Genomic DNA, 23411 nt, shown 5'->3' with positions numbered 1-23411 from the left:
AGTCTCTATCTTGCACCTTTAAGGAGTACCTCTCAAGGTAAAAACCACACTCTTATTAACTTGTAATTACAGACTTCCTTACTATTTAATACTTTGTTAAGTAAACACTGCAATATCGTCTCATTAAATTCCTATGATGTTCTATAATAAAGTACTGGGCACAGTACTTACAAATCAGCTCACCTTAAAGAGGTCAATACTTAACAGCAATACACCATCTAATAGTTTCAGACACGGAAGGTTATACAAAACATGTTTTATTAAGTACAATTTCATATTTATAACATTTAAGATTACAAATGTGATTAGATATTTAGGATACATAATTTATTCTTAAAATATATAAGTTATTTACAGACATTAAAAACTCAGTCTCCAAAATACTCAGTAAAGATGTCTGGATGACACTTATAAAACTGACCTAGCAATTTTTTCTTTTCTTTGGCAGACAATTTTGAATCCTCATCAATAGTCTTTAGTAAATTCATTAGTTCATCCTTGGTTGTCTTCTGTGTATGGTCAGAATAATCACTTTGATCAATTCTCTGGCAATATATGTATCCTTTAAGATTAAGAGTAATAAGTTCAGTTAATCTATTCCTCAGATTTAAAAAAAAAAAACAATATTTTTACATTTATATTCTTATTCCCCAGTTTGTAAAATGCATTGAAGATGCTAAACACTGCTGAGTCTCTAACGGTGGTCAACTTACCTTTTTGACATAAGGATGCTCTCTGCTAAGTCTGGATAACTCTGAGGAGTTTCAAAGTCTAGTTGAAGTGCAACTACTTACAACAAAACACTAAACACTAGGAATTTACCTTTGGAAGATCATGAAAATTATATTTCTCAGATTACCTGTGTCTCTATTTGGATCTCTTCCTTTCTGAATGGCCATGAGTTTAACACTAACAATTTTATGTAGAGTTCCTGGAATCTTAACCAAAAAAAAAAAAAAGAGAGAGAGAGAGAGAGAGAGAGAGAGAGGACACAAGAGATTATTCAAATGATTTTAATCCAGTTATCTACTACATAAACTCAATTTAACTACTTTCAGAATTTTACCTTAAAAACATCTTTTTGATGGTCCATTAAAAAGAGTACAAGAAGATCAGTTTTGCCTTTGGATAAATTTTTATTGTCAACAATCGCTTTTGAGAATATCCTTTTCACAGCCATTCGGTTGTCACTCTATAAAAATAAAACCAAACATACCCAACAGAGTATTATTTAAAAGAATGAGTTTAATAGGGGCACCTGGGTGCCTCAGTGGGTTAAGCCTCTGCCTTCAGCTCAGATCTTGATCTCAGGGTCCTGGGATCGCATTGGGCTCTGTGCTCAGCAGGGAGCCTGCTTCCCCTCCACCCCCGCCCCTGCCTACTTGTGATCTCTCTCTCAAATAAATAAATAAATAAATAAAATGAGTTTAATAGAAGAGGCAATGTTGAATATTATTAGACACTACTCATTTCAGCATACTTGATGCCAATGTGAAATAATTTGACATGTGAGTCCTGTAAGTATTAAGACTACTCGAATACAATTCATATTTAGACAAAACACTTACTTCTTTCTGTAATTTAAATTCAGAAGGATGTGCTGCAACAGCCATGAAATACAGTAGTCTTCTAAATTCTTCTCTATTTTGGGAGTCCAGAAGCTTTAAGAAGAGCTGAGTGGCTTCTAATGCTATTTCAGTCTTCCCGTTCACTTCAGCCAAAGGAAAAAACTGCTTTTAATTTTGACCAAATAGGACTATCAAAGGGAACAAAATTCAAGGTAAAGCTGAAGCAAAACACTAAACTAACTCAAAACTATTTTCAAAAGCAAAACCAAATAAAACGACTAGGAATTATAATAAATGACCAATGCCAACCGTCAAGGCAGACTCCTAAATCCTTGAATAATCATTTTAGGATGTTAAATCAAGCTCTTGGCTTTGTAAATAAATCCCCAGCCTGCTTTTCATTAATCCAACACATTTCAAGGGTACACTATGTGTAAAGTAGTGATATATCCAACTCTACCTGAGAAAAATAGAAAGGAGTCTTTGAAACCCCCAATTTGTTTTCAACAAACCATGTGGAAGAGTCTGGCTCATTGGTAGCGGGGTAGAGTGTCTGCAACTTTGAAGACAATGAAGTGGGGGGAGTGGAGGTGGTGGTAGAGCCTTCTAAAGAAGAGAACTGCCACACTAGACCTATTAAACTTCCAGTGAATGAGGGCAGCTTTCTCCTGTGCCAACCAGAAGTTCCTGCATAACTGCAGAGCTTGCTAAAGCCTCCTTCCAAGTGAGCCCTAGAAGTTTTGGAATAAACATACTTTCCATGGATTAATCCAGATCCACTTTGAGCTTGAAGTAGTGCCATTTTGGTTCATTTGGAGGATAATTAACTTTTTCCTGTTTCCTCCAAAAGACAAATTCCAGTATCCAGTAAGATCTTACTTACCTAAGAGTTCTGCAATGCCATTATGAACATCAGATAAGTGATTTAACAGAGGTTCCCTACTACTGTAATGTTTCCCAATGGCATCAAACAGAAGTTCTTTCACTAAGTCTATCCTCTCTGGTTGCTCAGGAAAGTTTCTGCTTATGTCCACCACCATCTGGTCTGGAAGGTACTCTAAGCAGTCAGTTGCCGCAGAGAGCCATTCGTCTTCCCTATGGGGGAGAAGAGAATTATTTTTTAAAAAATTATCTGAATTATTTTAAAAAGCAAAGAATAACAAATATACACACCGTACCTAATGTACTACCTCTTTCAAGTCTGCCATGAGGATAAATTTCCATAGACTTAGATATAGATATGTGTAATTCTTTTTAAAATACAGCTAGATCATGTATCACAGACAAAAAGTTTGGCTTCATAGATCTTCCTTTTTCTTCTTGAAGAGGAAACAGAAGCTATCCACTACAAGACAAACTGAAAAGGATATCAAAATTCAAACTCTACTCTTAAAACGCCACCTGGGTAACCTCAGAAAAGCAGTGCCTTTCAAGAAACAGAATTCTAGAATAACTTCTAGTACTCAACTTGGTAATATGCACTATATATTTATATGTATTTTGTATACGGTTTTAAAAAAGAACAATCATGTGCTCTACTGCTAGCTCTACTGCTAGAATCAGGACAACGAATTCTGCCAGCACCCAGGGGCATTACTTCGGGCAGGTCATGTCAGCTTTCTGCACATCAGCTTCACCAAGGTCATTGTTAAGATGCAGTGAGATGATCTCTAAGGTCACTTCTAGCACAATTTCTAACTCTGTATTTAAAATGTAAGGTAATTATAAAATGTTTTCATATGTTGCTTCAGGTTGTAGAAATATGGGGCGCCTGGCTGGCTCAGTCGGTGGCTCATGCAACTCTTGATCTTGGAGTTGTGAGTTTAAGCCCCTTAACAGGTGTAGAGATTACTTAAAAATAAATCTTTAAAAACACTAGATTATAAAATAGGATTTAAATTATTTCTTTTTTTACAAGAATTATAGGTATGCGGGGCGCCTGGGAGGCTCAGTTAGTTAAGTGTTCTAGACTCTTGATTTCAGCTCAGGTCATGATCTCAGGGTCATGGGACTGAACTCCACCTCTGGCTCCATGCTGAGGGCGGAGCCTGCTTAAGATTCTCTCTGGCTGGGGCGCCTGGGTGGATCAGTGGGTTAAAGCCTCTGCCTTCGGCTCAGATCATGATCCCAGGGTCCTGGGATGGAGCCCCACACAGGGCTCTCTGCTCAGCGGGGAGCCTGCCTCCCCCCACCCAACCCCGCCTGCCTCTCTGCCTACTTGTGATCTCTGTCAAATCAATAAATAAATCTAATTTTAAAAATGAATATTAAAAAATGATGAAAATTACATCTGATTTTGTTCTTCAATTTCCCAAGTCCTGATAATTATCAACTAATGCTTATCTGATGCTGTGGACGGAAGAATGCAAAAGATTATCTGAAAACCACCATCTATGACTTTTCCTACAAACACTCTCAAATTATTGAGACAGATGTATTTCCACATACTGAGAGTCACTGTAAGCCTTGAGGATCCCTCGATCCAGATAGTTACTGCTGTTGACCAAGTCAGGTTGCCTCTTAGGCTGAGGAACTTTAGATACAACCTCTTGCTGTTTGAGTAAGGAGTCAAGAAGTGGAAGGTCTACAAGCTGCAGTAGACGTCCAATTGTTTCTTCTTGCCATACTTCATTAATAACTACACAGGAAAAATGACAAAGTAAAAAGTAACAATATTTACTAAATGCTCACCATGTTATTTGCTCAGGCAAGTCTAAGGTATACATTTGTGGCAAACGAAAAAAAAAAAGAAGAAAAGAGAAAAAGGAAAAAAGAAGAGGAAAAAGAAAGTCAATCTTATTTATGAAGTAGTTTCATAAAACAATTCAAGATTTGTTTAAAGTGTAGGAGAACAGACTTTGGACGACAGGAATTCTTTTCATTCTTTTACTGTAAAACCAATATGGCAGAGATAAGAGATCAAGTCATATAACATGTTAATAAGGACTTTGGAAGAAAGAATGATTCATTATTCCATCTGAAAACTGGTCTGAAACTATTGGCTCCAGATTATTCCACTCAGGGTTTCCACAACTGGGATGGGGGAGGGAAGGTAGAAATCGGTCATTAATCTACATTCCATTGCCACAGACAAGGAAGAACATAAGAGTTCTGTTTATGTTTTAATGTGATTTTCAAAATTTTATTTAACCTAATAAAATGTTAGAGAAAGAAATATCTGAGAGCATATTTTAAATAAATAAAAATCTGCACGCAAAACACTGCAGATTTGAACCTCTGCCAGCTGATAGGACAAAAGTCAGTGTTCAAGAGTTGCAACACTGATCTATTTGTTAAAGATAATAGACCTCTGTTAAAACTTAATATAAACAGCTTTAATACACAGTGTACTCTTTCTTTGTGCTCTGAACATTTAAATTCTAATAAAGGTTAAGACTGAAAAGTTTTAAATAACTTATTTTATCTGAAGTTGGTCTTCTATTTCTTACTTGTATCATCTTTACTTACCTTGTGGAGACAAGGTTGCAGAGATGTTTACAGGAGGGGAGTTAGTAGGCTTTAAACTCAGATTTTCCCACAGATCCTCTAAACTTGCTGATTTGATATCAGATGACTTAAATAATGCATCTGAATACCTAAAATGAATTTATTTTTTAAATTTATTATTAAGCCCAGAGAAATACTTTACTATCAGAGAGTTGTTTCTACAAAGTTCATGCATTTCAGAGCAAAAACACAACAAATGCAAATTCTAAGAGTAGAATACAAAAATATCCACATTCTCTCTCAAGCCTAAATATACATACGCTAAATTTTCCTTTGAATATTCAAATTTAAGTAATTTGATGACTAAAATTTTGATCTCCAATTTTAAAACATAATCTAACTTTAACAGCTTACTGTTTTTAATCACTCGTCTCTATTTTGGGGGCATTTTTTGGTGGATAGGGCTCATCATTTTCCACATATAGGCCTATAATCCTTTATCCACAATTTTGAAACCCCAAAAGCTGTGAGAAATCTAAAGTTTATTCAGAACTCAGATGGTGACAAAACCTCTCCCGCCCGCATAGTCTTTGCTTATCCCAGTTAGTAAGACTATTTTGTTTACCGCAGAAATATTACTGCATTTGGTTACCAGATGCTCTCCCAGATCCATCGAGGAGGGCCATCTAATATATGGTCTATGTACAAAATTATCTTTTTAAAACCTCCAAAGTTCCAAATTTCTAAATGCACGTGCCTCCAATGGTTTCAGATAAAGAATGTGCACCTGCGTTTGGAAAGCAGTGATTTTGCCGTATCTTACCCTCACATTTCCATCCTATATAGAGAGGTAAATGTTATCATCTTTTAAATAGAGTGTTGAAAGTTAAGACATTAAGATATTTGAAACACTAAATACACTAAATTTGATACATGATACACTAAAAATAACTAAAAGTTGGTAACACTAAAACTCTTTGGGTCAGATCTGAATTAGAAGAGCTTCGGTTACATGGTCACCTCTACAAAGTTTTGCTGAAAGAAATAAAAGGGAAACGTTTTATTTCATGACAAATAACCAAGTTAACGTACTTATCACCAACACCCATTTCAAGCACTGGGCTCTACAGGTCTGTCCCCCAGTGTCCCTTGACATGATTCCTTCCCCCCCCAGTGGAGCTCACTGTACCCTCATCTGCAGACGGCAATGCTGCAGTAGTTTCCTAACTGGCTCTCCTCGTTAGGCTGTCCATATGGCTGCCAGGATGACCTTTCTAAGATACACTGTCATTTTCTGTAGTCTCCCCAGCATCTGTATGATTGACTGCAAAGTCCTTATGTCATATGAAATCCTCTGCATTCTGGGTCCCACGTACCTTTCATACTTCACATCTGCCATGTCCTGGATTCCAGTGATAACCCACTTGCCTCCCTTCCTCCCTTCTTCCCTCCCTCCCCTCTTCTGTTGTTCTTTGTGTATAAACCCTCTTACATGTTTTTACACTGTGATTGTGAATTGAAGCAGGAAAAAAAAAAAAAATCAAAATCTGTTGATTATTCTGCTAAATATAAAATATGAACAAGTAGGAATTCCTGGAGATACCAAATAGAAATTCACTGTATCCTGTCAAATATCCCCACATTAGCCCAGTTTACAGTTTCCAAAAGAATATAAAGCCGGTCAGCCTCTCGCTAAAAAGTAAATGAAAGCCTGCCAATATCCCCAGGACAGTCCAACATTTCATACGAACCTGGAAGGTGAATATAGTTTATTCTCGTTGCCCGACTGACTGTCTTGGCTAGGTACAGTTGTGAATCTATAAAGGCTGCAACTACTATCTTCAAATGTAGGTTTCTTGTCTTTGCCAAAGACTTTGGTTGGAACTGCTTCAAATACTTTGTAGTCCATAAGTGCCTGACACACTCTCACCACTTTGGCCCGAGGAATATCCACATCGCCGAAATATTTATTCTGAATTAGGTGAGAGAAAATGACGTCCACAGCCTCTGAACCAACGAAGCAGTCATTGTGTCTTTTTAAATGGTGTCTTCGCCTCTTCACTTCCACCTGTGTTTGCAGAGTGTTTATAATGCTGCTCCACACATAGGTGGCTCCGAACGGTTTCTGGGCCACACTGAAACCTGCAATGGGAAAAATGCAGAGTAGCCTTGTTCATTAATAATCAGGTCCAAGCAATCCTTAAGCAAAAAGTGGCAATTTCCGAAGTTGTTAATGAGGAACAGTTATGAGGTCAGCTTGTTGCCCAACTTTTCATCAGCAGCGCCTACTGTATGGTGAACACTGGTCTATGGGCTAAGATACATCGGTGAGCAAAACAAAGTCCCCCTTCTCACGGACTTCTACTTTGTGGGAAGATACAGACAATATGCGGATGTTGGACGAATGCTGGGGGTGGGGGTGGGGGACAGCAGTGGTAATAAAGCCTGGTGAGGAGGAGAGCACTATTTTGGAGGGGATGTCTGGAAAGATCTGACAAGGTGGTATGTGAGCAGAAGCCGGAGTACAACCAGGAAACAAGCTGTGCAGATATCTGGGGAAAGGGCAGAGGGAGCAGGAAGAACAAAGGCCCGAGAAGCGAGTGCGCTTGGCCAGGAGATGAGGAACAAGGCCAACATGGCCTGAGTGGGTAACCAAGGAGAGAAAAGTAGGAAGTGAGATCAGAGGGGAGTGGAAATGGTCTTTGGGGTGGGGGAGTGCAGATCAAGTAGGTCCTTGCGGCAGTTACGAATCATGTGGAAGGAACTCTATTAAGTGCCTCACATGTAGACCATTAGCAACGCTATGAGGCAGATATAATCTCTATTTGAGAGATGGAAAACAGATGCACAGAGGTTAAGTGTAACTTCCAAACATACCGTAAGAGGTGCTACTGGAATTTCGCTCATGGTCTGTATCATTTTAAAGCATTTATCGGTAAATAGGTAGATGGACAATTATACACACACACAAACACACACACACATACACACATGAGTTGGAATAAACTAATATTTTTAAAGCTTCCTATTATGCAGGCTTAGGAGTTAAGTACTTTGTGCAGGGAAGACTGCTTTCTGCCCAACAGGAGCTCGCAGCCTACCACAAAGAGGAAAAGCACAGAAACTGAGCAAGATTTTAGCAAAACAGAAAAGAAAGAAACCATGCTTTCAAAGAGTTATCACATTTTTCCGCATTGTAATAAATGGATATTTGGCAAAACTACAAAGAAAAGGAGAAACAATTAAGAGGAAAAAAATGAACCTTAGTTTTAATAAGCTGATGGAACAGAGTCTAGCTAATCATCAGCTCGTTGGCCAGCTGGCTGGCTTGCCTCTTTTTTTTTTTTTTTTTTTTTAAAGATTTTTTTTTTTTTTTTAAAGGGGAGATAACAAGTAGGCAGAGAGGCAGGTGGGGGGCGGGGGGGCTTGGGTGGGGGCAGGGAAGCAGGCTCCCTGCTGAGCAGAGAGCTTTCTATGCGGGGCTCTATCCCAGGACCCTGGGATCATGACCTGAGCAGAGGCCTTAACCCACTGAGCCACCTAGGCACCCTGGCTTGCTCTCTTTTTAAATAAACAGAGTATGCCTTTTTTTGTGTTATACCTTTCAGTGACCCTCGGAATACACAGTGGTTCTAATTTTTAAGCCCCCAGTTTTGTTAAGTGTATTACTTCCTATATTTTTAGGATACTCTGACAGAGAAGTTGAAAACTTATTACGTCCCTTAAGGTCATGTAAAAAGGAAAACTATGCATCAGTACAAATATAAGGAATAAGGGGAGCTATAACCAAAGAAACTGAAACTACTTCCTGCCTTTTTAGAGAAAATAGAATGTATGAGATGAAGGTAAAGTTGAGTTCCTGAAAGACATTAAAACTCCATTTAATGTGCTAGGGTCATAAATTTTAAGTAGGTCATTCAGTCTTTTATATTATAATAAAATAATCCCAGTGGGCCATCACACTGTATTCACTTACAGTGTCATTTCGTAGCTACTAGAAATTTTAACATCTTCACCATGAAAATTACTAACATACATGCAGGCATACACATAAAATCCTTTACTATTTGTATACTTCCCGTACCAAAAGTAGATGGATAATTTAACTATCTACCAATTATTATGTTGGTTTAATAATAAGCAAGACTGTTTTTAATATTTTAAAATTCAAGATACTTCATAATCCAGTAACAAAGAAGGCAGTAACTGATGCTAGTTTTCCAAATATCATGTGAACAGTTTTAAGGACTGAATTATGGAGAATCAATTAGATAAACCACACCGGTAAAAGAGATTTACTACCCGCACAGTATTTAATATCTACTGAACAGAGCCAGAATGGAGCATTTGATGAAATCTTAAAACCTGTCCAGCTCATTCCTGGTGTCTAGAACCCAGGAGTAGCTGCACTGTTTCCAGCCACAATAACTAAATAAAAAGAGTGTTCATAGTTAATATTCATTTTTTAAGATTTTATTTATTTGACACAGAGAGAGAGAGATCACAAGTAGGCAGAGAGGCAGGCAGAGAGAGAGAGGGAGAAGCAGGCTCCCCGCTGAGGAGAGAGCCCGATTGCAGGCTCAATCCCAGGACCATGAGATCGTGACCTGAGCCAAAAGCAGAGGCTTTAACCCCCTGAGCCACCCAGGTGCCCTCATAGTTAATATTCTTAACTTCTTAAAATACTAGAGATTATAGCTGAGATTGAAATGAACTTAATGTCTGCTCTTTAGACTTTCCAAATATTCATTGTTATTAATAACAACTCATGTTTGAGTACTTAAATATGACAAGCTCTGCCTTCTCTTATTGAATCCTGATAAACTTTCTCTGAAATAGTTGTTAATAATCTTATTTTGAGGAAATCGAGGCTCATGAGTTAAACCCAGTTTCACAGGTAGTAAATATATACTTTTCTAGTTCTCAAATGTAAATATATTAAATCACCAGAGGGTTTTAGCATCAACTTTTCACTAGGATTAAGTGAAAGAGCTTTAAGTGAGCCAATGAGATTAGAAGAAACAAAAAACTTTAAGATTTGTGAGCCCTCCCCACCTCCAAAAAAAAAAAAAAAAAAAGATTGTAAACCCTTAACAAAGCTATTTAAAACAGCAGCCGTGGGCGTCTGGGTGGCTTAGCTGGTTAAGCACCTGCCTTCGGCTCAGACCATGATCTCAAGGTCCTGGGATCAAGTCCAGCATCAGCCTCCCTTATCAGTGGGGAGTCTGCTTCTCCCTCTCCTTTTGCCCCTCCCCCAACTCATGCTCCCCCCCAATATATAAATAAAACCTTAAAAAAAAATCAGTCATTAAATAAACCAATAAATAAATAAATAAATGCCATAGCTGTTAGTCCTAAAATAAAGTAGGATATCATAAATTCTATAATACATACAAGCCACAGTACACAGGAGTAGGAGAGGAGAGGAAATTAAGATTCAAACTTGTAGAGATCAGAGGGCCTTTTAAGTAGCAGTGAAATAGACTTCTGGCTGGTAATGATATTAAATTTGAAACACCTCAGTCCTAAGAGCTGAGCTACAAGTAGATAAGTATAAAAATCCTAAAAATTAAGGCTGAGTCACTAATTAGAGATCAACAAGACAACAGAAGGGGGTAGGAGGGAGGGGAGACACAGCTTCAGTGACAAAGGCTAATCTTCAGAGGGGAAGTAAAAAGAATAAATTTCCGCATATTAACTTGCTGCTTAAATATGGGAAATCAGGAAGTTCTGCAGGTTGGATAACACAGTATAAAAGATTAAAGAACAGGTTAGAGCAGGATAGTAGGCACCTCTGAGCCACACAATGTTTCCAGAGTCCTCTAGGCAGGATACAATTCAGCCCTTTCAGGTCCCCTCTGTTCTCACTGACCATTAATTCCCAACATTGCATCCTGGGATATTTCCCCTTAAGCATCACCACCCACAGACCCAAAGCAGCTCATGTTCATACAGATACTTTAATACATAACATAACCTGCACTTGACAAGTACATGTGCCAAAACCCACACCAGGATAACCTGTTTTTTTAATGCTGACTTCACCAGTTGAACATAGATCCCCCGCATGCTGGTTTGAAACTTATTCATCATCATCGAAGAGCTGAAGTGAATATGGGTATAGCAGACCACGGCCCAGTGAGACAAATTACTGTGACTCTGAACAGGATTCAAGAGACCAGACGTAGACAAAGAGTGCTTTGTAAGTCTAGCATCAAATTTCAGCTTCAGCCTTGTGCCCAGCCCTCACTTGTATATGAGCTAGACATTTCTTTAAAAGTCATCACTATCTAATTACTAGTGATGCTCACCTTAAACCAGGTGCCCTAGTCGGTTAGGCGTCTGGCTCCGGATTTGGGCTCAGGTCATGAGCTCAGGGTTGAGAGAGGGAGCCCCACATGGGGCTCTGTGCTGGGCATGGAGCCTGCTTGAGATTCTCTCTCACCCTCTGCTCCTGCCCCAACCCACTCTCTCCCCTTTCTCTAAAATAAATAAATTAATAAAATCAGATTCAGCACTATCTGGGTCTTGATGCTTCCTGATTTCCTTTGGTCACAAATGTTCTAAAAGCATCATGATGAAAGGATCAAAGAGTCTAGAGATTAGCTGTGATGACCTTGGATAAGAGAATTAACCTCTATAGGCTGGTTTCTTCATTCACTGATAACAAGAGCTGAACACTGTGGTGTTTTTTTTTTAAAGATTTTATTTAGTTATTTATTTGACAGACAGAGATCACAAGTAGTCAGAGGCAGGCAGAGAGAGAGAGAAGAGGAAGCAGGCTCCCCGCTGAGCAGAGAGCCCGATGTGGGACTCGATCCCAGGACCCTGGGATCATGACCTGAGCCGAAGGCAGAGGCTTTAACCCACTGAGCCACCCAGGTGCCCCTGAACACTGTGTTTAAGGGTGGTTTCAGGTCTAAACATCTGATTATAGGATTTCAGAGACTGAAATTCTACCCATTTCCATTTAGATATGGACATTGAACACCACAGAAAATATGGTAAGAAATGAGGAATAGGAACAAATGTGACCTTATAAAAAGCTTGTTGGAAGGTGACCTAACAAGAGGCTCAGAAATTGTTTTAAATTAGATCTATAACATACTGTGCTCATAAGCCCTATATAAATCTAGGTTAGTTAACATTCATTTTTCAAGCACTCATCTTTATTTGCTTGAAAGCAATACTTATTTTTCAGAACCAAGACCTGTCCTTTGCATGTATTTGAAATCTATCCAAAAAAGTTTACCAACCATAAAAAAGTTAAATTTCTGATACTGAACTCTGATATATATGTGTAATACTAATAATATCTTCCCTTCTACAAATACACACTAAATACTCAAGTTATTGAAATAACTCCTTAAAAGATCAAGTCATAAGGCAGACATGTCAAGAAATTACAGTTATTCAGAAGTTACAAAGGGATAATCAGCTTCAGCTATGATCTGCAGAACACACTTCCCACAGCCCTGCTGGTGAAACCCACCTAAGGACAAAAACAATTCTATAGTCACTTCAAATTAGTAGGATTATTCGCCGGAGAAGATCATACACACATTACAAAAGTGGATCCCAGTGCAAGGTAAACACACAGAGAATTATGAAAAAAAAAAAATGCTACTTCTAAATGAACATGTAACAATCTCCTTTTCCTTCTTGGGCTTTAGAATGCCTCTACCCCACAGGAAAAAAAAATTCAGATAGCTCATGTTAGACAATTTTCACAAAACTTGGACAGCAAGCTAATGCCTTTTTTTTTTTTTTAAGATTTTATTTGTTTATTTGACAGATCACAAGTAGGCAGAGAGGCAGGCAGAGAGAGAGGGGGAAGCAGACTACCTGCTGAGCAGAGAGCCCAATGCGGGACTCGATCCCAGGACTCTGAGACCATGACCTGAGCCGAAGGCAGAGGCTTAACCCACTGAGCCACCCAGGCATCCCTAATGCCTTTTTTTCAAATGTCCTTACAGTTCGCAAAAGTTCAAATGATTTAATTGCCTTACAGACTGCCTATAGATTTGGTTATTCAACACTTGTGAGTGGTAGATGATTGCCAACTACTAAAAATTTTTAAAGGAGAGTTAATGCAGTGGTTCTTAGTGAATGATTCTATAGTCACCTAGATACCTGGCAATGTCTGGAGCCATTCTTGGTTGTCCCATGCTGAGGAAGGGGAAGTGCTGCTACTGGCACTTAGTGAGCAGATGGGCTAGGGACGCTGCTAAACACAGGCCAGCCCCCACAACAGAGAGAATGTCAATAGTGCCCACAGTTCAGAAAGTGTGGGTTAACCGAATAGTATTAGGACATGAAAACTTGTGTTAATGCAGCAGGCACAGCGCTCTTTTCTGTGGATACAAAGAGTAAGACCAAAGCATGAGTTCTGGAGTCCCAGATATCTGAGTTCTATTCTCGGCCCCATCTTTACTAATAATGCAATCCTGGCCAAAAAGCCTAACTTTTCTGTTGCAAAACAAGAGCTAGGTCCACTTCCCTCAGTTACCGTGAGGCTCACAGGAGACAATATACGCTAAGTGGCTACCATCAGTACCCAACAATGAACAGACGTGTAACTCCAAACAGAGCGGGAAACTGTCACAATTTGGAAGAGCCTAAAGACTCAATGTAATAGGATATCCCCACCTTTTTAAAAAGATTTTATTTATTTGACAGAGAGAGAGAGACAGCAAGAGAGGGAACACAGAGGGAGTGGGAGAGGGAGAATCGGGATCCCTGCTCTGCTCTGCAAAGAGCCTGATGTGCGGCTCCATCCCAGACCCTGGGATCATGACCTGAGCCAAAGGCAGATGCTTAACTGACTGAGCCACCCGGGAGCCCCTGTAATGTAATATCCTGAATGGGATCCTGGAACAGAAAAAGAACATTAGGCAAAAATTAATGAAATCTGAGTAAAGTATGGACTTCAGCTCATAAGTATGTGTTAACTTTGGTTCATTAATTGTGACAAATGTACTATACAAAGGTAAGATGTTAATAGTAAGGAAAAAAATGAGTAAAGGGCAGATGGGAACTCTATATACCAACTTCATGACTTTTCTGTAAATCTAAATCTATTCAAAATTCTAAAAGTTTATTTAAAAAGTAAAAAGCAAAGGGAAGGTATCTTACTTCTTCCCTCCTCTGAACTAAGGGGACAGTCTCTACCTTCAGAGTTTATCCTTTAACTATTCGTACCACCTGAGGATGTCAGGCTTTAAACAGAATTCAATACATAAAGGCTGCCAGCAGATTAAGACAAGATGTGTCACATACCAGAGGATTTAACTCTTCATCAGAAAATAATAAATAAATCCTAAGTCATTTAGTCATGAGCGTCTGCTTTCAGCTCCAGTTGTGATCCCAGGGTCCTGAGATAGGCCCCAAGTTGGTCTCCATGCTCAGCAGGAGGCCTGCTTCTCCCATTCCCTGTGCTCCTCCCATTCATGCTTGCTCTCTCACGCACTCTCTCTCATAAATTTTTTTTTTTAAATCCTAAGACATTTAGGATTAAAGACAATTTTTTTTAAAGATTTTATTTATTTGACAGAGATCACAAGTAGGCAGAGATGCAGGCAGAGAGAGAGGAGGAAGCAGGCTCCCCGCTGAGCAGAGAGCCCGATGTGGAGCTCGATCCCAGAACCCTGAGATGAGACCATGACCTGAGCCGAAGGCAGAGGCTTTAACCCACTGAGCCACCCGGCGCCCCTGATTAAAGAGAATTTTAAGATTTTTTTTTTTTTTTCCAAGAGGTTTTAAAACATTACTCACAGAACTGCCAAGACAAAAGAAAAGAACTAATCTACTGGACATTAACCAAAACCTTATGAAAAGAGATAAATGTAGAGAACTGAGAGTTGGGTGTTCAAATAAGCAGCTGTGACTGAGTGGGAAAAACCTGCTAGACACGGATGCCAATATGCAATGCTTTTACTGTATATTGGTTTTGGTAGTCCAAAGTTTGCTTTCCTCTTGTGTGGTATTAGAGATGTCAGGCTAAACCTGAGACTGCCTCTAAAAAGAAGGCTGCAAGTAGGTAAAGGATGTGAAAGAAATCTTTTCTAATAATAACAATTTTAAAACAGGCTAAGAGAAGTATCCACAAAAGTAGGCATTGGCCCCTACTTTAATTGAGACAGATTAATGAGACAGCATATGGGAAGTACTTTGAGCTCCCTGGAAAAGTGATACCAGGTGAATTCAAAGAATTAGGTTACAGTATGAAGGGATAACAGGATAACACACCACTTTCTTGTCTATACTGAAAGGCAAATATCTTCAAAGTATGTGTTCATGGCTAGCTTATAGCATTCATTTCTTCTACATAAATCAGGTTCCCCGGTCACTACAGCCCATTTAGGTGTGGAAAGAGTAACTATTCGGTAGAGAATGAAGAGTACAAAGCCGCTTGCAGCACACAGAGAGCCAGTCGCAAGGAACCAAGAAGCACAGGCTCCTATTACTGTGCTCCCTGGGACTGTGACAGGGAACTAAAGGGTGGAAGAGAGATTAACAAATGCTAACAGGTAGAGTTTCCAACACTAGCAAGCAAAACAAATGAGAAGAGGCAGTGGGCCCTTCTCTGCCCACTGCACCTGCCAGGCAGGAAACTGGTCTTTTCCTTGGGTTTAGATCTGCGTACCAGCACCTCAGCTCTTCCCTCAGAGAGTCACCTACTTAATTTTGAAGATACATACTCCCTTATGCCATCTAAGAACCTGTTCACAAATGCCCAAAGCTCAGAACTGGTATTTCAGCTGTTAGAGAAGACAGGGTGCTACGGTTCTAATCACTTAAAAGTTGGTAATGGCTTTCACTCAGAAAGTAAGCCTAAAGACTTCCCAAGACTGTTTCCAATTTTGAATTCTCAAATGATGAATGAATCCCTTGTCTTCACAATGTAAAACAAAGAGAAATTCTGAATGTAGCCATCATATGCTTATCTGATCCTTTAAATTGGTGGAGAAAAGGTCAATATCATGATTGTTCTTAGAAAAGTAGCTATCACAATTTATTGGCATTTTGAAGATTAAAAGGAGTATTAGTAATTGTAAGTCGACACAAGACTGGAACCATTGAGATGCACCCAAATGACCTGAGTCAAGTCACTGACTACTGTCATCTTGAGGAAGGAGTCAATTTCACTAGCAGGTATTTTCCAAAGGAAACGTTTTTTGCCGGATAGGGAAAGTACACCCCACACAGCAGATACAGAAAAGGGGAAAGTTGTATCTGCTCTAGAAAGAAAGAAAGAAAAAAAAAAAAAAAGTCTGTGTTGTGTGAATATCTTTACTGACTGAGTTGTAATATGCTAGGATCAGAATTTTAGAATTGGTTATCCCTTCCGTTCATTTGTTTGGACATTCAAAGAAAGCAAAAGGCTAAGCAAGCTGTCCCCAAAGATATGATTAAGCTGGTGGCAGAATTCACCAACGTCTCTCCTAATGTCACAAAACCATTAAAAAAAAAAGTTCAAAACTTCCATTCACTAAAATACTCCTTATCCAGAAAATTTAACGAATGAATACTTTTTATGCCAAGTTCCTTCCCATCGAACAAAAACCACTCATCACTCCCAGGAAGTCTGGAGAACAGAGTGGGCAAGAGAGGCGCTCGGTCCCTGGCCATATTGTGCGGCCGAGGTTCGTGCTTGAGACAGAAGGCAAAGAGCCATCGAGGTCCGGAGATACTCGCTAAGCGTAACGGCGTGGAGCCTGTCTGGAGACCGAGTGAGAGCGCCTGGCACGCAGCGGGCCACTGACGAGCGCGCGGCGAAGTTCAAGTTGGGGAACTAAGTAAAAAGCTGGGCTGTGAGGGCGGCGGGGTCTGCCGGCCGAAGCCCACCCGCCGGAGAGGGTTCTAATTCGCCGACACTGAGAGGTACCCGCCCGAGTGGTTACAGCTGCGCCGACCCGCTGGACCCGGCGGGTCCCGGTCCAGCGGGAGAGCCGCAGCCGAGCCCCTCTCCCCCCATCGCCCCCCAACCCGGGCCGGCCCGGGACCCCTTACACGCCCCGGACAGGGGTCCTCAGCACCTACCCGGAGGCCTCTGCGCCGGGCTATGGAGAGCCGACAGGTTCAGCGCCACCGCCTTCTCCCGCACCGTAGCCATGGCCGTGGCTGCCAGGTCGCCAGCACCACCGACTGCGGCACCGTAAAGTGGGCGCCCGCCGCTCCGCCGCCAGTTAACTGGCCCAGGACGGGGCGGGGCTGCCGTCAGGTCCCGCCCCCGCCCCGCCCCAGCCCGCCCAGGGCGCCGCGCGCCACGGGTCACGTGGCCGTTGAAGACGCGTGTAACCTGCCGCCCGAGGGCCAGGAAAAAGCGGCCTCCGCGGTCCTTGACTGCGCTACTCACTTGTGATGTGGGAGATAGCCAAGCAGGGAGCACTTCGGTGTGGGCCCCGTGACTGGCGCCGACACCTACACGACCCGCTTCCCACCGTTGCTCTGCGCCTCCTAAGCGCGGGCAGCAGTTAGCGCCCGGCAGGCCCAGCCCACCTGGGTGCAAACCGTGGCTTAACTGCTCTGGGCCTCAGGGCCCTCACCTGTGACGTGGGGTTTGTTTTGTTTTTTTCTTTTTAAGTGGGCTCCACACCCAGCTTGGACTCCCAGGGGGGCTTGAACTCAGGACTCTGTGATCAAGACCTGAGCTGAAACGGAGTCCTTAGCTTAAACGACTAAGTCTCACACACCCCCCTCCGGCGCCCTTGGAGTGGAGTTTGTTGTTGTTGGGGTTTTTTTGTTGTTGGTTTTTTGTTTTGTTTTGTTTTTTTAAGATTTTATTTGAGAGAGAGCAGGGCTTGGAGCAGAGGGAGATAATGTCGAGCAGATTCTGGGCTGGGTGCAGAGCCCATCCCGGGACCCCAAGTTCATGACCTGAGCAGAAACCAAGAGTCCGAAACTTAACCAGTTGAGCCATTGGGGTACCTCTAGTGTGGAGTTTTTTAAATGAAGATTATACAAGTTAATTCATGCTCAGAATTTTAGTAGCTTTTTCTAAAAGTTAATGCTTAAAATTATATCATCATGACAAATGCACAGAGTTTTTCACGCACCCCTCCCTGTGAAACAACAACAACAACAAATCTTTATCTGGCCCAGGAGAGCAATGTCTAGAGGTCATGGTTAGGAGGGCAGCTGGCTGGCCACAGGGCTGACTGCCAAGGAAATCGGTGCCGCCTCCAAAGTAACTCTGGGTCAGGAGGGTAAGGATAGAGTTTGCTACGCAGAGGGAGTGAAGGCTAGGAAAGACGGGAAGGGAGGGTTGTTAACGGGAATCTGAAGCTAGAGAATCCAGGGGTCTAGTGCTGGGGTACTTCTGAAAGGATAAATGATCTAAGGGACCAATAATTCAACCGCCAGATACTTGCCGAGTTTTTTTTTTTTTTTTTTCAAATTTGGGAATTTTGTAATGATTTTAAACCATTGGTACATATAATGTTTGGTTAAAAGGAGGATGCCCTCGTGATCAGATTGTAAATTAGAATGGCTTTTAGGTGGGAATTAATTAGCTTATTGGAAGAAGCTCCTACATGCGGCTCAAAGAATACAACACTAAAACTACAGACATGGTTGTTTCAAAGAATACAAACTTAAGAAGCTGTGACCCTAGAATCCCAGTTTAGTGTGTGGGACCCAGGCAATTGCTGTTTTAAGATTCAGAAAAGGTTGCCAGCTGGTTAGGCCTTTTTTTATATACTCTCTCCCCCTGGTGGTAGTAAAACCTGGTCTCACTTTGTTCAAGGAATTTCCTCTGTAATTTCTCAGTTGGTTCCTGCTTGCAGAGATAAGAAACAATATAGGACCAGTTTCAGGCATTCAACAGGCCAGTTAACAGTCTGTCCCAGGCTGCGTAACTAAATAAAAACACATGTTCATCCTCACTGCTTGGGAGAGAAAATAACTCATACCAAACTCTAAAAACAAGTCGTTTTTGTATTTTTTTTAAATATTTTATTTATTGAACAGAGATCACAAGTAGGCAGAGAGGCAGGCAGAGGTGGGGGCGGGGAGCAGGCTCCCTGAAGAGCAGAGAGCCCAATGCAGAGATCAATCCCAGAACCCAGGAATCATGACTGGAGCCAAAGCCAGAGGCTTAACCTACTGAGCCACCCAGGTGCCCTGTAAAAACAAGTCTTGACAGACACTAGTATTGGGTCTTTCGAAAAAGACAGGTGACCTTAATGACCATTTTGACAATTTATATAACATTTCAAATAATTTTTACCGCTTGTGCTGTATCTGTTTATCTCACCTGAAATGCTGTATTTCCTCTTTTTTACCTAACCACAGTCTAGGTAGCCTAACTGGAAGCCTAACTCAAAACCCACCTTCTCCGCTGGAGAGGTTGTACTCTGGTATATTCCCTCTCTGACCACCGATGATGCTCACCAAGTGCATTAGTATTTAGTGCACCCCCCCCAGCTTGTACAGATATTACCTAACGCTTTCAGCACACACATGCTGATTGCCTAACAAAACTGGAAAATTGTCCAGGGCAGAGAGCATATTTTAACCTTTGGGATTTCTTTTAGTACCTAATGTTAGGCATATAAAAGATATATTCTTATATTGAAACACAGAGTTAAAAAAAAATAACAGCTTTACAACCTAAGTGTCCATCAATAGATGAATGGATAGAGGAAGTGGTGTATACATATATATGGTATATATGCTTATTTAGAGAGAGAGTAAATATCACAGTCCAAAATAAAATTTTCTACTCATAATGGTTTCTACCGTTATGCATTTTTTGAAAATGCAGACTCCTGCTCCTACCCCACTTTTTGATTTCCTGTTTCTGGGATGATGTCCCTGACAATATCCATCATTTTTTAAATTACGGTAAAAATATACAAATCTTCACTGAATTTTTTAAAAAGATTTTATTTATTTATTTGAGAGAGAGAGCATGAGAGGGGAGAAGGTCAGAGGGAGAGGCAGGCTTCCCTGCTGAGCAGAGAGCCCGATGCGGGATTCCATCCCAGGACCCTGGGATCATGACCCGAGCTGAAGGCAGATGCCCAACCGACTGAGCCAACCAGGTGTCCCAGTGAACCACATTTTGAGAAATACTACTCCAAAATCTTAAAGTTTCCTTTTTCCTGATAGAACTTTGTTTTCATAGAATGTAAGTTCCAAGACCACAGAAATTTTTGTTTTTTCACTACTGTATCCTCAGCATTTAGTTCAGAATCTAGTTTGTAGGTAGCTCTCAACAATTTTTGTGAATGCTTGAAAAAAATTACAGATGCAATAATTACCAAGCAAAAACCCATCCTGAATGTATAATTTTCTCTCTATATAGATACTTGATATAATGGTATAACCTAAGGTTTTCCAAATTTTTATTTATTATTACTTTTTGAAGATTTTATCTTTAAGTAATCTCTACACCAAACATGGGGCTTGAACTCACAACCCTGAGATCAAGAGTCACATACTCTACCCACTGAGCCAGGAAGGTAACCCCTAAGTTTTGTTTTTTTTTAAAGAAGCATAAAATTTTAATGTAAGCTTCTGTACAATTTTACTTGGGTATTTAAATTATAGAAGATTGAGGAATAAATTAGTAGCCCTTCATGTAATTCCAAATACAAGACTTTTTAAGTTTTATTAGTTGAAAGCTATGGATGCTATGAAAGAATTAGAATAAACTATGTTTACCATAAGTATTTTGTAGAAATATTCCAGTTATCCACAGTCCACCTCCTTTGTTCTTTATATAGACCATAAATCAACAATGACCCTTCTCATGGAACAGTGAAATACACTAGACAGTTGTTTTATTCTTTCTGTTCTATACAAGTTTCCATTAATTAAAAGCTAATACATATCACAACTAATATTTAGAACACAATTGTGTTTCTAGCAAAGTCGTGTAACTACTTTCGGCTGGTAAACTACTAAATAGAGATAAACTATGACCATTATTGCCATGATTTTATTACGGCCCCAGAATTTGCCTTAGATCAACCATTTTCTCTCTCACAAATGGTGTTTCTTCTCCCCTCCTCCCTGCAAAATGGATGTAGCTTTATTTTTCTTCTAGCAGTAGAGTCTAAAAAATTACCACTTGGTATTTAAAGCTACAAAACTTTTTAGATTCATAAGCATTTAATTTCTCTATTTAAAAAGGAATTCAAGGGGCACCTGGGTGGTTCAGTCGTTAAGCGTCTACCTTTGGCTCAGGTCATGATCCTGGGATCCTGGGATGGAGGCGTGCATCAGGCTCCCTGCTTGACGGGAAGCCTGCTTCTCCCTCTCCCACTCCCCCTGCTTGTGTTCCCTCTCTTGCTGTGTCTCTCTCTGTCAAATAAATAAATAAAATCTTAAAAAAAAAAAAAAAGGAATTCAAGATACTCTTCATATATTACCTAAGGGTTAACATCATTCTAGAATAGCCTTTGCCCCTCAAACTTCTCTTCAAATGGTCTTTAAAATCCTAACACTAGGGGCACCTGGGTGGCTCAGTGGGTTAAAGCCTCTGACTTTGGCTCAGGTCATGATCCCAGGGTCCTGGGATTGAGCCCCGAATCGGGCTCTCTGATCAGCAGGGAGCCTGCTTCCTCTGTTTCTGACTGCCTCTCTGCCTACTTGTGATCTCCGTCTGTCAAATAGATAAATAAAATCTTTATAAATAAATAAATAAATAAAAATAAAATCCCAACACTAAAATGCTAAGAATAGCCTTTGCCGAGAGCCATAAACACAAAGCTAAGTACACAGAATGTTCCTTCTATCTCACTGGTTGTTATTCCTCTGTCTCCTTTCCTCTGATAGCTCTTCTTCCCCTTGCCTACTAATGTTCGAGTGTCCCAGGCCACTCTATCCTCTTCTCTGTTACTTACTCCCTTGTCCCTTGTCTAGTCTCATGTTCGTAAAAACCTCTTGAAGTCTTCCAAAACTGTATCTCTAAGTATTTCATATTTCCAGCCTCATATCTGCTGCCAGCTCTTCATCTCCTCTTGGATGTCCAGGAGACATCCCGCACTTAACATGTCCAAAACCAAACTCCAGGTCTTCCCCCTCTAAATCTGTTCCACACTGACTTTCTCCAGCTCAGCTAATGGCAGTGCCAACTCTCTAGTAGCTTAGGTCAAAAGTCTTGGAGTCATCCTTGACTTTTCTCTTTCTCTCACCCCCTGCATCTGATTCATGAGAAAACCTGTTGGTTCCATTTTCTAAATATATCCAGAATCTGACCATGTCCCACTATCTTCCTTCCTATTACTCTGGCCTGAATCTCTGTTGTCTCTTGCTTGGACTGCTGAAGTAGCTTCCTCATTGACCTTGCTTTTTTCTCTTTGTCCCCATCCTTCTCAGTCTTTTAACAAGGCTGCTAGAGTAGTCCTTGAACCGTAAATCAGATTATGCCACAGATTAAGCCTCTGCACACTCTACCTTTCCATCTTTCCTTTCCAGACACATTACCTTTCACCTGTTCCACGAACATATTAGGCACATGCCTGCCTTAGGACCTCTGCACAGCCACTCAGTGTGCCTGCTCTGCTCTGTCCCCAAATAAACACACGCTTACTTCTCTCCTGGTTTAAATGTCACTTTCTCAACAAGGACTTCCTTAACTATCCTATTTAAATACAACAGTCACAACGTTTCACGGCATACCTCAGCACTCCAGGTCTTTCTTAATCTGGTCTTTCTCTCTTTTCCATATTTCTTATTTCTTTCTAATACATACTGACTTTTTTTTTTTAAGATTTTATTTATTTTTTTGAGAGTGAACCAGTGAGAGATTGAGAGAGAGAGAGAGAGAGCAAGCCAGGGTGAGAGGCATAGCTGAGGAGGGACCCCAATGCAGGGCTCGATCCCAGGACCCTGGGATCACCATCCAAGCTGAAGGCAGATGCCCAACTCACTGAGCCACGGTGTCCCTCGTGGGTGTAAATTCACACGAACAGGTAGATAACTCAACACCCTGAGAGCTTCTTTCTTGTGTTTGAAGAAATCTCTGTATGAGGGCCAGCTTTCTAACTTTATATTTGGTCCAGTCCCCACTCCATATACATGGTGTGACTGTTCAATGACTTTCCTATTGCAACTTCCTCCTAGTGGGGAGAGACCACACCACCTGCTGGCTTCTGTTTAATATGAAGGTGCTTGCCCTGAGGCTTCCCAACTCCTGTGGCTCTGGAAGGCCTTTTAAATGTGGGGAGGGTGTTTCGATTGAACTGCTCCATTAAAGTCTTGTGACTCATCCTTTCTGCCCCTCTATCTTCCTTTGCATTAGAGGTTGAGAGTTGGAGTTGGCCCAGATCTTTATTTACTCACTGTATCAACATCCTGCTTTGTTTGGAAGAATGGTTGAATGTCATCTCTGGTGTTTTTCCTCAATCTCGTCTCATTCAACACTCTGCTTGAAGAATTTTTTTT

At 40.7% G+C, this 23411-nt stretch overlaps 1 protein-coding gene across 1 annotated transcript; it reads right to left on the bottom strand.

The window, feature by feature from the left end:
- Positions 1-252: 252 nt before the first annotated feature.
- DEPDC7 (DEP domain containing 7) lies at positions 253-17163 on the bottom strand. Its single transcript, XM_032841013.1, has 9 exons — positions 17058-17163; positions 6767-7157; positions 5037-5164; positions 4017-4206; positions 2452-2663; positions 1569-1711; positions 1067-1192; positions 860-938; positions 253-562 (listed from the first exon to the last, which is right to left on the bottom strand). Exons 1-9 carry the CDS (start codon positions 17128-17130, stop codon positions 369-371), a joined length of 1536 nt encoding a protein of 511 aa, XP_032696904.1. The 5' UTR covers positions 17131-17163; the 3' UTR covers positions 253-368.
- Between the last annotated feature and the right edge of the window lie 6248 nt (positions 17164-23411).

The sequence above is a fragment of the Lontra canadensis genome, unplaced genomic scaffold (assembly GCF_010015895.1).
Source record: "Lontra canadensis isolate GAN:19392208 unplaced genomic scaffold, GSC_riverotter_1.0 scaffold118, whole genome shotgun sequence".
Taxonomy (NCBI): domain Eukaryota; kingdom Metazoa; phylum Chordata; class Mammalia; order Carnivora; family Mustelidae; genus Lontra; species Lontra canadensis.
The sequence above is the reverse complement of the archived record's forward strand: the minus strand, read 5'-3'. Positions and strand labels throughout refer to the sequence as shown.